The sequence below is a fragment of the Schistocerca nitens genome, chromosome 8 (assembly GCF_023898315.1).
Source record: "Schistocerca nitens isolate TAMUIC-IGC-003100 chromosome 8, iqSchNite1.1, whole genome shotgun sequence".
Taxonomy (NCBI): Eukaryota; Metazoa; Arthropoda; class Insecta; order Orthoptera; family Acrididae; genus Schistocerca; species Schistocerca nitens.
Genome location: NC_064621.1, coordinates 618,981,176 through 618,995,587, shown reverse-complemented (window position 1 = coordinate 618,995,587; position 14,412 = coordinate 618,981,176). Strand labels below are relative to the sequence as shown.

The following is a 14,412-nucleotide window of genomic DNA, read 5'->3' as shown; positions in this document are numbered from 1 at the left end:
CACTGCTTTTGAGCGTAGCGTGACAGAAATTCTTGCTGTTGTGTAGATGCTAGAACCAGCTGGGACCGTTCGTAGTTATTCGACGAAATGTGAACGCTATCCGAAACAGCAAAGCGTATTTATGCTTTTTTCAGCCCTTCCATTTCGACGCGCAAGTCGCCGAAGTGGCGTCAAATCGGAACACTTGCACCAGGAGAACGGTTTACCCGACGGGAGGCCCTAGTCACACGACAGAAAAATAATAGCCCTTCCGTTACGCTACCCTGCTGTTGCGAGTTACAGAGAACTGCGACACTGACGCATGTGTGAACAAAACGGCGAAGGTTCCCTCTGAGACCGCGCAGTTCGGCTACGTCCCTCAGTTCCACCCACTCACCTTTGTTGAGCACACTGAAAATGTACGAGGGCAGTTCAATAAGTAATGCAACACATTTTTTTCTGAAACAGGGGTTGTTTTATTCAGCATTGAAATACACCAGGTTATTCCCCAGTCTTTTAGCTACACAACACTATTTTTCAACGTAATCTCCATTCAATGTTACGGCCTTACGCCACCTTGAAATGAGGGCCTGTATGCCTGCACGGTACCATTCCACTGGTCGATGTCGGAGCCAACGTCGTACTGCATCAATAACTTCTTCATCATCCGCGTAGTGCGTCCCACGGATTGCGTCCTTCATTGGGCCAAACATATGGAAATCCGACGGTGCGAGATCGGGGCTGTAGGGTGCATGAGGAAGAACAGTCCACTGAAGTTTTGTGAGCTCCTCTCGGGTGCGAAGAATTGTGTGAGGTCTTGAGTTGTCATGAAGAAGGAGAAGTTCGTTCTGATTTTTGTGCCTACGAACTCGCTGAAGTCGTTTCTTCAATTTCTGAAGAGTAGCACAATACACTTCAGAGTTGATCGTTTGACAATGGGGAAGGACATCGAACAGAATAACCCCTTCAGCGTCCCAGAAGACTGTAACCATGACTTTACCGGCTGAGAGTATGGCTTTAAACTTTTTCTTGGTAGGGGAGTGGGTGTGGCGCCACTCCATTGATTGCCGTTTTGTTTCAGGTTCGAAGTGATGAACCCATGTTTCATCGCCTGTAACAATCTTTGACAAGAAATTGTCACCCTCAGCCACATGACGAGCAAGCAATTCCGCACAGATGGTTCTCCTTTGCTCTTTATGGTGTTCGGTTAGACAACGAGGGACCCAGCGGGAACAAACCTTTGAATATCCCAACTGGTGAACAATTGTGACAGCACTACCAACAGAGATGTCTAGTTGAGCACTGAGTTGTTTGATGGTGATCCGTCGATCATCTCGAACGAGTGTGTTCGCACGCTCCGCCATTGCAGGAGTCACAGCTGTGCACGGCCGGCCCGCACGCGGGAGATCAGACAGTCTTGCTTGACCTTGCGGCGATGATGACACACGCTTTGCCCAACGAATCACCGTGCTTTTGTCCACTGCCAGATCGCCGTAGACATTCTGCAAGCGCCTATGAATATCTGAGATGCCCTGGTTTTCCGCCAAAAGAAACCCGATCACTGCCCGTTGTTTGCAACGCACATCCGTTACAGACGCCATTTTAACAGCTCCGTACAGCGCTGCCACCTGTCGAAAGTCAATGAAACTATACGAGACGAAGCGGGAATGTTTGAAAATATTCCACAAGAAATTTCCGGTTTTTTCAACCAAAATTGGCCGAGAAAAAAAATGTGTTGCATTACTTATTGAACTGCCCTCGTATCTCTACAATGATGAAGTCCTACGTCCCTGTAGCTCTAGCACCTGCGAGCGGTCGTGGAGAGTCGGAAGAGTGTCTAGGGATTTCCTGCTTGTAGCCATCTATGAATTCGTCACAGGTTTTCTCTGTCGATGTACGTTTTGAAAATGATCAATGTAGGTGTGTGGGTGGCACCGCGGGTGTTACTGAATTACAGTCTCAGAGGGGCGCTTTGCTATTTAAACGTCGCACACCCCCGTCAACACGCGACAGGAGGGCGCGAAATAACTGTGAAGAAGTATAAGCACCGTTAGCTGTTGTGGATGACTTTCTCATTTCTTCGAATGTTCTTTTTTACGGTCCCCCCTGGTTCCAACCAGTTCACCAGAGAAAAAGTTGTTGTCAAGCCACACTCCGAAGGAGTTTCATCATGTTCATTGGAGTTGCAGGCCCAAGATGTCCTTAAAAAATGGTTGAATAGTGCGAGGGATGTCAGCAGTGTCAAAGATTGTCAAGAACGTCGCCCAGCTGGTCGTCGCACAGCAAACTGTCGTTTTCGACCGCGAAATGTGTGGGAATCAGAGCCCAAAGGAAAGGGGTGGTTTTATTGACACCATGTATACCACCCCGTGATGTCTTTATGTGTCGACTGTGAGTTGAAGTGCGTCTGAAATGTTTTCCGCGACCAGTCAGAAGAAACTCGCGTGATATCAACGGTGGGCGTCACGGTTTTGGCCTCCATCGCAGAGGCGTCAAACGAAAGGGGCGAAATAGGGCCAAGAGTGGATGTAACGATATTCCCATCGTGCGACATGTCCACGGCGGGATCGGCTGATGCCACTTGTTTCAGTATACACAAGCAGCCCTTAGCGGCAATCTTAAATTTTTAACTAGAAATGACATCAAAACTTTACGTAGGATGTTTTATTATGTGACGTGGCCTTTTTGGCGTTAAAATTGTATGACGAGAACTGTTCCGCTCAACTTCTTATGTATGTAGTATAAATTCTGATGAAGACTCTCTTAGTTTAGGAGTCGAAACCATGGTCAATTCGACTATAAAATCCATTGCAACCAGCGGGCTTTCTTTACTATAAGTAATATTTTATGAGAAACTGTCAGAAGAGAAACTGTCAGATGTCAGTTTGATCAGCGCTGGAGAGCGATTTATTACGACACTTTTTTTTTAATGTTGAAAGACTGGTAAAGATGGATTGAATTTTGTATGTAATGTGCGTCACTACGACGGAGTGGCATGATAGGGAAGAGACGATGGCGGCAGCCAACAGGTAGCGGGCTGAGAGCGGCACAGCGGGCGGCAGTGCAAAGCTGGCCAGCCTGAATGGTTCAGGAGGAGCTCTGCCTCCAGGAGCCGGCCGGTCTGGCCGAGCGGTTCTAGGCGCTTCAGTCCGGAACCGCGCGACCGCTACGGTCGCAGGTGCCAATCCTGCCTGGGGCATGGATGTGTGTGATGTCCTTAGGTTAGTTAGGTTTAACTAGTTCTAGGTTCTAGGGGACTGATGACCTCAGATGTTAAGTCCCATAGTGCTCAGAGCCATTTGAACAATTTTTTTTTGTCTCCAGGACGCGAGCCTACAGCGTTTGCACGAGTCGATTTCTGGGTTGCAACTGGCCGTATACCCCAACTGTTGGGACTTGCATTACTTCGCGACTCCAGTCCACATCTTGGCACTATTTTCTCATGAGTGAAACCGTAGATCACATTTAAAGTTTGCATAGAAAATCAGGAAAGAACCCATAAGCTCGTAGCTTTTTGAAAATGGGAACTGTTTGGCAGCTGTGTGCGATCGGTCCCTAAACTCCTAAGACCTATTTACAATAAGACAGTGGCTGTTAGTCAGACTCAGACTGCAGTTGAAACATTGGCGCTACATTACTTCAGGATGGTTTTCTCAATTATGATCAGTCCTCAAGTGATTTAGACATCGAACCACCGAGTAATGAGAAGGTCATACACCGTAAACCGAAGAAAATAAGGAAATAAGGTGCAAAGTACACTGCTGGCCACCGTAAATGCAACACCAAGAAAGACAAGAGGTAGCACAACAAAATCTATTTTGTAGATAACATGTTGACCAAGTATCAAATGATTACGTTTACAGACGTCTGTGACATGTGGTTCCTGCCAGAATCAGTAGCCAGAGTAGCCGCCATTGTTGGAGATCACCGCTGCCACACGTCTCGGCATTGAGTCAAAGAGACGTTGGATGTGTTCCTGGGGTACAGCAGCCCAAGCGGCTTCCACACGTTGCCAAAGATCATCTGGTGTGGCAGCTGGGGATGTAATCTGGGTCACTCGTTGAGCAACCATGGACCACATGTTTTCTATCGGTGAAAGATCCGGAGGGCGAGCCGGCCAGGGAAGCACTTCAATCTGGTTATTGACGAAGAACCTTTGGACAATGCGTGCCACGTGTGGTCGCGCATTATCCTGCTGAAATATGGCTGTGGCCGAGCCCTGAATGTAAGGAAGGACAACTGGCTCCAGCACCTCGGATATGTAGCGCCGGCTATTTAAAGTACCGGCAATGCGTACTAGAGGCGTGCGAGAGTAATATCCAATACCGCCCCATACCATACTACCCGGTGCAAGACCAGTGTGGCGGTGCATAATGCAGCTGTCCAGCATCCTCTCTCCACGGTGTCTCCACACTCGAATCCGACCATCGTGGTGCTGCAGACAGAAGCGTGCCTCGTCAGTAAAGACAACGTCATTCCATTCTGCCGTCCACATCCGTCTGTCATCACACCATTGGCGACGGAGACGTCTGTGGTTCTGCGTCAATGGTAGACTAAGCAATGGACGTCTTGCGGACAGACCACTCTGCTGTAAACGGCGTCGAATGGTACGCGCAGACACTGGATGATGCGTTACAGACGCAATGTGCTGTGCTATCGTTCGGGATGTCACTGAGCGATCCGTCACTGCCATGCGCACAATTTGCCTATCAGCACGTGCAGTGGTGCACCGAGGTGAATGCGATCGACCACGTCGGTCCGTCGTACCCTCCTGCATCCAACGGTCACATATGCGCATTACAGTTGTTTGGTTTCGTCCAACACGACTAGCGATTTCTCTGTATGATAATCCACAATCTCGGTAAGCCACTATCCTTCCTCTGTCGAACTCGGATACTTGATCAAACGATGTTCGCTGTTGTCTACGAGGCATAACTGAACGTCTTGTGAAACAACCACAAGGTAAACACACGTGCCGAACGTACACTCGTCGAAATCGACAAAGCTTAAATGGCGCTATGAGGTGGCGCCACAGGCGCGCGTGATGTGCGTCTGCGCTGAAATTCTAATCAGTTGCATATCTCATCGTTGCAAACCCATGGTGTAAATTTCACTTGATTCGGATGCTTCCTTCAGGGTGTTGCATTTACGGTGGCCAGCAGTGTATAAGTGCAAAGCTGGAGTGTCGCTGAATGAGCGGTGTTACTTAGCCCTATACTGAAAACGATAACGGAAAATGTCCACAGTAACAACAACGGGATCTGAGGCTGCATAATACGCATACGAATGTAGGGATCTACTCGAAGTCCTCATAAGAGCCGACACGAATGAACGAGGCTACGCGGAAACACCAAGAGAGATCATTTCGTGAATGAATCAAAGTCACAATCCCTCGTTATCACGTCAATTAAGATGGGGCCACCAGGAATTGCTGCGTGGCCCTATGAAAAATTATAATTTTTAAATAGTAATTTATATGGAGGACATAAAAATGTCATTTTGATTTTGCACCACATGAAATTTCTTGGAATAAGTATTTTCCTGGATCAAAAAGATTTTTACTTGAACAACCTTGGAATCCTTAATGTTTGTATAAACCACGACGCCATCTGACACATGGCGTGCAGGAAAATGGTACTTGGAACAATTTTTTGCGTGACTTTACACGTTAATTCCATGAAGCAAAAAAGGGGCTAAAACAGTCACCGTTACACATAAAAATCATCCCGATCCAGGTAGAAAAACGACTTTCATTGAATATGAGACAGCAAATACTGGGAGAAACGAAGAAAGGAGTCGCTGTTATTACAGTGAACTAGTCTAGCGGAAATTTGGAACTTCATGTTGGACAGGATTCCTTTTACGTAGCAGTACTGTGCAGACATGAGATCCGAAAATCCCACCAACTAGACTTACATAATCCCTTCTGAGAGAAAAGTCTAAATGAAAATCTCACACCCAGTACAAGACGTGTTCCTCAGAGAGGAATGCATCAAGTGTGCCGCTCTATCAATGCATGATAACGTACCGTATTCGACGTAGTATTTCGTGCTGGAGCGTTTGCAGCGTATCACTAAACACAAACGATAAACAGATGCCTGCGGGGGGTAATCCTTATACCTCAACTGAGTCACACTGCTACACATGTTAACCGTAATTTTATTTTAGATTCACATTATAGTGTGCAGAACCGTTCCACCTGTTTTAAAGAGCAAGAAAATAAGAAGTCAATAGTAATTACAAGGGATTAAGTTTACAGTGTCCTTCATAGAAACGTAGGCTAAAATAGCTGCAATGTGAAAAGTACATGTGCTAAATGCCTGCCACACGTGGGAAGGAGAGCGATCCCGGATTAGCTTGCAGTGAACAAGGGAAGCCATCGATGTTTATGCTTTATAGTCGTATTGTCTTGAATGAATTATATCTATAATAATAGCATTTTCTAATGTTAGATTAATGTGTTCAAATACAGGTGTTCTTATGATTGCTATAACTGTCTCTAAGCAGTCTCGTTCATATGTTTCCGTAATAATATGCGGAAGAGAACCACATGATTAAGAGTTTTCTGTGGTAGTTATAGCTACGTGTAGGTGTTGTCTGGTGTTAAATTTCATCTTTTCCAATGAAGCAGCACTTGTCAGCCTGTCTTAACTGAGGTATATGTTCCTTAGAGACTTTAATTCTTTATTCGGATAAGATTTTTTGTCTATTGAGTTATGTGACAGGGTTTCTTTTTTTTCTAATATTGTAAGCATTTTTTTAATTCACTGCTACTGGCAAAACTCTTTAAATACTTGATAGATATTTTGCCTAAAGCTGTCTTGATGAAAGGTTATTTGCTGAACAGTTTTCTCAAGGGATTCATACAAGTGAATGCTTAAGTGTTTTAAATCACTTTGGCTTGTTATCAGATTCATATTACTTTGAGTTGTGGGTCCATGTAAGGCGGCATTGGCATGTTGAAATGGGTTAATGTTAGATTTAATAAAAGTTTCAATAAATGTTTTACGTAAAGTATGACAAACAAGCTCATTCAATCACTCCACCCCTTTAATCCCGATAGCCTAGTTCCCTTCAACACTAGGCGACAAACAGTCATTTCGGAAAAGACTTCCTACCAATTGAGTTTGTTGGCTTCTGGTTTTTATTGAGATCATCACTTTTTGTGACAACCGTCTTGGGAGCTGAAGTAGTAGGAAAAGAAACAGAAAAGCGTAGCAGGGGAAATAGTGTACTTTGGTGTAGCTATATAGTTCCACAGTTTTTAGTATCACGTTCATTTTGACAATGCATTAACATTTGTTAAGCAGTTTCCGCTCATGATCAAGAGGTATGAACGACAGATATTGTTACTGAACATGAATTGACAAGCAGATCTAACTCTAAAATAATGGTTTTAGGTTTAAATTTTTATTACTGTTATTATTATTTGATTCCGGGTTAATTTTTGTTCTTTACTTTTTGCCCTATGTAGCTTCTGAATATGGACATTGTGGGTCCAAATCTTAAAAGTGATTGTATCAATCAAAATCAGAAGCACCGTTGTCATTAAATGAAACCTCTTTTTTCCTAAAATTAAATTGACATTAGATGTAATAATAACATTTGGTTAAGAAAAGCTTTCTCGCTATTGCCAGTCCGTGGTTCCTTTGATCCTTGCTTCGCACATAATTACTTACTTTCATGCCCAAATAGGATTACCCAGTCATATTTCTTCAGCATCACCAGATTTAACTCAATTATCCCTTTTATCCTTGATTAACTTCTACTTATAATAACCTTCAGCGTTTAACTGAGTTTCCAAGTACCCTGCTGCCTCTGATAGAATTGCTACGTTAGTGCAAAATTTCAAAGTTCTCATTTTCTCTCTCTGATCTTTAATTCGCTTTTCTTGTATAACTTCTCGCTGTTGAGGTTTACAATCACCTAGAACTTTTTAGAAGAGCGTAAAACTGATTTATTTGCACCGATACTATTTCAGCCTTATGGCCATTACCAAGTGGAACACTGAAAGAAACAGTGCTTTAGCATAGGTCAAATGTAAAAATCAAGTGACGAGTATGTATATCATAGTCTTATTTGCACACTTATGTGACAGGTTATGCGATAACTGTTAATACCGTGTCGGATCTCGTTTTTTCCAGTGTAGTGCAGCACCTCGACGAGGCGTGGACTCAAAAAAGTCGTTCGAAGTCCCCTGCAGAAATACTGAGCCATGCTGCTTCCACAGCCGTTCATAATGGTGGAAGTGTTCCAGGTGCAGGAGTTTCTGCACGAACTGAACTCGATTATATCCCATAAATTTTCGATGAGATTCATGTTGGTCAACATGGGTGGGCACGTCATTCGCTCGAATTGTCCACAACGTTGTTCAAACCAAACGCGAACAACTGTGGCCTGTTGACGTAACACATTGTCATCCATAAACATTCCACAGTTTTTTTGGGTACAAGAAGTCTATTACTGGCTCAGAATGGTTTCCATGTAGTCGAATATAGCCACGATCCAGTCAATGATGGCTTCTGTTGGACCAGAGGATAGTCCATTGCGTGTAAACGCAGCCCACGCCATTATGGAGAGTGCTTTGTTGACAGCTTGGTTCCTTGGCTTCGTTGGGTCTGAGCCACACTCTAACGGCACCATCAGCTCTTACCAACTGAAATTGGGACTCATCTGAGCAGGTGACGGCTTTCCGTTGGTCTGGGCGTCAACCGAGATGGTCACTGGCCCCGCAGAAGCGATCTCGAACTGTTAGCGAAGGTTCTCGCGTCAGTCGTCTGCTGCCACAGTCTATTAACGCCAAATTTTGCCGGACTGTCCTAACGGATACTTTCGTCGTACGCCCAAGATTTACGAGGGTTGGAACTTAAATAGTGGCAACTACACTCCTGGAAATTGAAATAAGAACACCGTGAATTCATTGTCCCAGGAAGGGGAAACTTTATTGACACATTCCTGGGGTCAGATACATCACATGATCACACTGACAGAACCACAGGCACATAGACACAGGCAACAGAGCATGCACAATGTCGGCACTAGTACAGTGTATATCCACCTTTCGCAGCAATGCAGGCTGCTATTCTCCCATGGAGACGATCGTAGAGATGCTGGATGTAGTCCTGTGGAACGGCTTGCCATGCCATTTCCACCTGGCGCCTCAGTTGGACCAGCGTTCGTGCTGGACGTGCAGACCGCGTGAGACGACGCTTCATCCAGTCCAAAACATGCTCAATGGGGGACAGATCCGGAGATCTTGCTGGCCACGGTAGTTGACTTACACCTTCTAGAGCACGTTGGGTGGCACGGGATACATGCGGACGTGCATTGTCCTGTTGGAACAGCAAGTTCCCTTGCCGGTCTAGGAATGGTAGAACGATGGGTTCGATGACGGTTTGGATGTACCGTGCACTATTCAGTGTCCCCTCGACGATCACCAGTGGTGTACGGCCAGTGTAGGAGATCGCTCCCCACACCATGATGCCGGGTGTTGGCCCTGTGTGCCTCGGTCGTATGCAGTCCTGATTGTGGCGCTCACCTGCACGGCGCCAAACACGCATACGACCATCATTGGCACCAAGGCAGAAGCGACTCTCATCGCTGAAGACGACACGTCTCCATTCGTCCCTCCATTCACGCCTGTCGCGACACCACTGGAGGCGGGCTGCACGATGTTGGGGCGTGAGCGGAAGACGGCCTAACGGTGTGCGGGACCGTAGCCCAGCTTCTTGGAGACGGTTGCGAATGGTCCTCGCCGATACCCCAGGAGCAACAGTGTCCCTAATTTGCTGGGAAGTGGCGGTGCGTAGGATACTACGGTCTTGGCGTGCATCCGTGCGTCGCTGCGGTCCGGTCCCAGGTCGATGGGCACGTACACCTTCCGCCGACCACTGGCGACAACATCGATGTACTGTGGAGACCTCACGCCCCACGTGTTGAGCAATTCAGCGGTACGTCCACCCGGCCTCCCGCATGCCCACTATACGCCCTCGCTCAAAGTCCGTCAACTGCACATACGGTTCACGTCCACGCTGTCGCGGCATGCTACCAGTGTTAAAGACTGCGATGGAGCTCCGTATGCCACGGCAAACTGGCTGACACTGACGGCGGCGGTGCACAAATGCTGCGCAGCTAGCGCCATTCGACGGCCAACACCGCGGTTCCTGGTGTGTCCGCTGTGCCGTGCGTGTGATCATTGCTTGTACAGCCCTCTCGCAGTGTCCGGAGCAAGTATGGTGGGTCTGACACACCGGTGTCAATGTGTTCTTTTTTCCATTTCCAGGAGTGTATTTATTCACAACCGATACAAAAGTGTTACATGTTTGCACCTGTTACTGTCTTTCAGAGTTGTCACCAGCGTTGTGTAGAACACGTTGCCAGCGATGTGGAAGGCGTAGTACACCGTTAGTAGAGTCTGTTATGTTGATGGTCCGAATGGAGCGGTCTACTGCCTGTCGAATCTCTGGAACAGTTCTGAAGTGAATGCCACGAAGTGATTCCTTCATCTTCGGAATCAAATCAAAGTCACAAGGACTTAAGTCCGGGGAGTATGGTGGATGGTACAGTACTTCGCTGTCCCATCGACCGGACGGGGCAGCTATAACTTGCGCTGTATGCGCCCGTGCATTGCCGTGCAAAATGATAGGTGGGTTGCGCAGAAAGTGCCGCCGCTTCTCTCGCACAGCTGGTAGCAGGTGATGCTCCATAAACGAACAATAATACTGTGCATTTACGGTCTGCCGTGGATGAACGTAATGCGTTAGGATAACACTATTCCGTACACGAGAATCACCATAATTTTCACCATACTGGGGCTCTGACGCACTTTGGAATTTCGCTGCGACCCATAATGACGCCATTCGTTGGATTGGCGTTTCAGTTTTAGCTCGTACGATGTGGCCCACGTCTCATCCAGTGTTACGATACGGCGTAATAAAGCCTCTCCTTCGCGCTCATAGCGCTCTAAGTGCGCCTGAGCACCGTCGTGACGCATCCATTTCTGCATTTCCGTCAAGTCATGCGGAACCCAACTTGATGCTATCTTTCGCATACCCAGGCGTTCCTTGAGGATGCGAATCACAGCCGTATGCACTAATCCTGTTTCGTGGGCGAGCTCACGAATCGTATGGCCTCGACCACTCTCCACGAACGTGACAACAGCACTCACTTCTTCTTCAGAGACGCTAGGACGATCTGCCCGATGCACGTCTGCCAGTTTGCCGACCTTCGTTGAAGGCCTTTACCCAACGTGGCACTGTTTTGTACGGCAATGCCGATTCCCCGCACGACTCTTGAAGACCTTGATGACACTGTCGTGCTGTACGACCTCTGGCACATTCAATCTTGATCCCACTCCGTTGTTCCTGTTTCGAAAACGTAGTAACACCGTTACGTTAGACCGGTCGCTCACAAGTGACTGCGTTTCCCTCGACTGTGCGCACGCCGGTGACGTTGGACGGGCGCGTCCATTTGCTCGGAGGTAAGGTACGTACGTCAACAACTTGTGCTGTCACCGGCAATAGTACAGGGTGTTTCAAAAATGACCGGTATATTTGAAACGGCAATAAAAACTAAACGAGCAGCGATAGAAATACACCGTTTGTTGCAATATGCTTGGGACAACAGTACATTTTCAGGCGGACAAACTTTCGAAATTACAGTAGTTACAATTTTCAACAACAGATGGCGCTGCAAGTGATGTGAAAGATATAGAAGACAACGCAGTCTGTGGGTGCGCCATTCTGTGCGTCGTCTTTCTGCTGTAAGCGTGTGCTGTTCACAACGTGCAAGTGTGCTGTGGACAACATGGTTTATTCCTTAGAACAGAGGATTTTTCTGGTGTTGGAATTCCACCGCCTAGAACACAGTGTTGTTGCAACAAGACGAAGTTTTCAACGGAGGTTTAATGTAACCAAAGGACCGAAAAGCGATACAATAAAGGATCTGTTTGAAAAATTTCAACGGACTGGGAACGTGACGGATGAACGTGCTGGAAAGGTAGGGCGACCGCGTACGGCAACCACAGAGGGCAACGCGCAGCTAGTGCAGCAGGTGATCCAACAGCGGCCTCGGGTTTCCGTTCGCCGTGTTGCAGCTGCGGTCCAAATGACGCCAACGTCCACGTATCGTCTCATGCACCAGAGTTTACACCTCTATCCATACAAAATTCAAACGCGGCAACCCCTCAGCGCCGCTACCAATGCTGCACGAGAGACATTCGCTAACGATATAGTGCACAGGATTGATGACGGCGATATGCATGTGGGCAGCATTTGGTTTACTGACGAAGCTTATTTTTACCTGGACGGCTTCGTCAATAAACAGAACTGGCGCATATGGGGAACCGAAAAGCCCCATGTTGCAGTCCCATCGTCCCTGCATCCTCGAAAAGTACTGGTCTGGGCCGCCATTTCTTCCAAAGGAATCATTGGCCCATTTTTCAGATCCGAAACGATTACTGCATCACGCTATCTGGACATTCTTCGTGAATTTGTGGCGGTACAAACTGCCTTAGACGACACTGCGAACACCTCGTGGTTTATGCAAGATGGTGCCCGGCCACATCGCACGGCCGACGTCTTTAATTTCCTGAATGAATATTTCGATGATCGTGTGATTGCTTTGGGCTATCCGAAACATACAGGAGGCGGCGTGGATTGGCCTCCCTATTCGCCAGACATGAACCCCTGTGACTTCTTTCTGTGGGGACACTTGAAAGACCAGGTGTACCGCCAGAATCCAGAAACAATTGAACAGCTGAAGCAGTACATCTCATCTGCATGTGAAGCCATTCCGCCAGACACGTTGTCAAAGGTTTCGGGTTATTTTATTCAGAGACTACGCCATATTATTGCTAAGCATGGTGGATATGTGGAAAATATCGTACTATAGAGTTTCCCAGACCGCAGCGCCATCTGTTGTTGACAATTGCAACTACTGTAATTTCGAAAGTTTGTCTGCCTGAAAATGTACTGTTGTCCCAAGCATATTGCAACAAACGGTGTATTTCTATCGCTGCTCGTTTAGTTTGTATTGCCGTTTCAAATATACCGGTCATTTTTCAAACACCCTTTAGATACCATTGCATAGTGTCTCCACAACAATGTTGCCACTATTTAAGTTCCAACCTAAGTATTTCTACGGTTATTGCAGAGAGATTTGTTTTTCTGTTAACACTGACATCTCTACACAAAAGCCGCTGCTTTCAGTCGTTAATTGGAGGCCGTCGATCACTGCGTTGTCCGTGGTGAGAGGAAATGCGTGAAATTTGGTATTCTAGGCACAGTCTCGACACCTCGAAGCTCGGAATACTGAATTCCCTAACGATTTCCGAAATAGAATGTTTCAAATGGCTCTGAGCACTATGGGACTTAACAGCTGTGGTCATCAGTCCCCTAGAACTTAGAATTACTTAAACCTAACGAACCTAAGGACATCACACACATCCATGCCCGAGGCAGGATTCGAACCTGCGACCGTAGCAGTCGCGCGGTTACGGACTGCGCGCCTAGAACCGCGAGACCACCGCGGCCGGCTCAAAAATAGAATGTCCCATTGCATCCAGTTCCAACTACCATTGAGTGTTGAGCTTCTACTAATTCCCGTCGTGTGGTCATAATCACGTCGGACGTCTTTTCACAAGAATCACGAGAGTACAAATGACAGGTCTGCCAATGCACTGTCCTTTCATACCTCGTGTGATACTACCGCCATCCGTATATGTGCATGTCGCTATTTCTTGACTCCTGTCACCTCAGTGTGTGCTGAGCGTTTTAAATGGTAGAATTTGTCAAAATTAAAAGACAGTACATCGTGATGGTTCTATTCCATTCTGTCGCTTGCTCCTTGTCCCGCGGTTACGCAGGGTCGGCCATGGTTAATCGAATGTGGCATGTTAATGTGTTAGGGGTCGCCGGATGCCCTTCCTGCCGCCACCCCGTACCCCCCGGGACAAATTAGTGCACCGCAACTGTCTGTGTCCGGTGGAATCCATGGCATAGTGTCAATGTGTTCAGATGTCTGCGAGCTGTGTAACTGAGGCGGAACGGAGGGACCAGCCCGGTATTCACCTAGCGGGAAGTGGAAAACCGCCTAAAAACCACATCCAGGCTAGCCAGTACACCGGCCCTCGTCGACAAACCGCCGGGCGGATTCGTTCCGGGGCCGGCGCACCTTCCCGAGTCCAGGAAGCAGCGCGTTAGCGCCCTCGGCTACCTTGCCGGGTATACTGTTACCTGATGGTGACATCTTAAAAAGACAGAATGTTCACGTGGATAACAGTATATGCAATAAACACTATCTTCATCGGTAACGGTATGAATAACGTATGTCCTTGTCATGATGTACTTAGCTTCATGCTGAAATACCCTCAGACGTCAAGAAGAATATAATAATTCCAATCCCAAAGAAAGCAGGTGTTGACAGATGTGCAAA

At 47.0% G+C, this 14,412-nt stretch overlaps 1 protein-coding gene across 1 annotated transcript in view; it reads right to left on the bottom strand.

Annotated features, from left to right (window-relative positions):
- Nucleotides 1-14,209: 14,209 nt before the first annotated feature.
- Nucleotides 14,210-14,412, bottom strand: part of LOC126199696 (cytochrome P450 6a2-like) — an 85,266-nt gene continuing 85,063 nt past the window's right edge. Inside the window, exon 5 of the mRNA XM_049936622.1 lies at nt 14,210-14,226. Within this exon, the coding sequence (XP_049792579.1) occupies nt 14,210-14,226 (17 nt within the window). The remainder of the gene's footprint in view (nt 14,227-14,412) is intronic.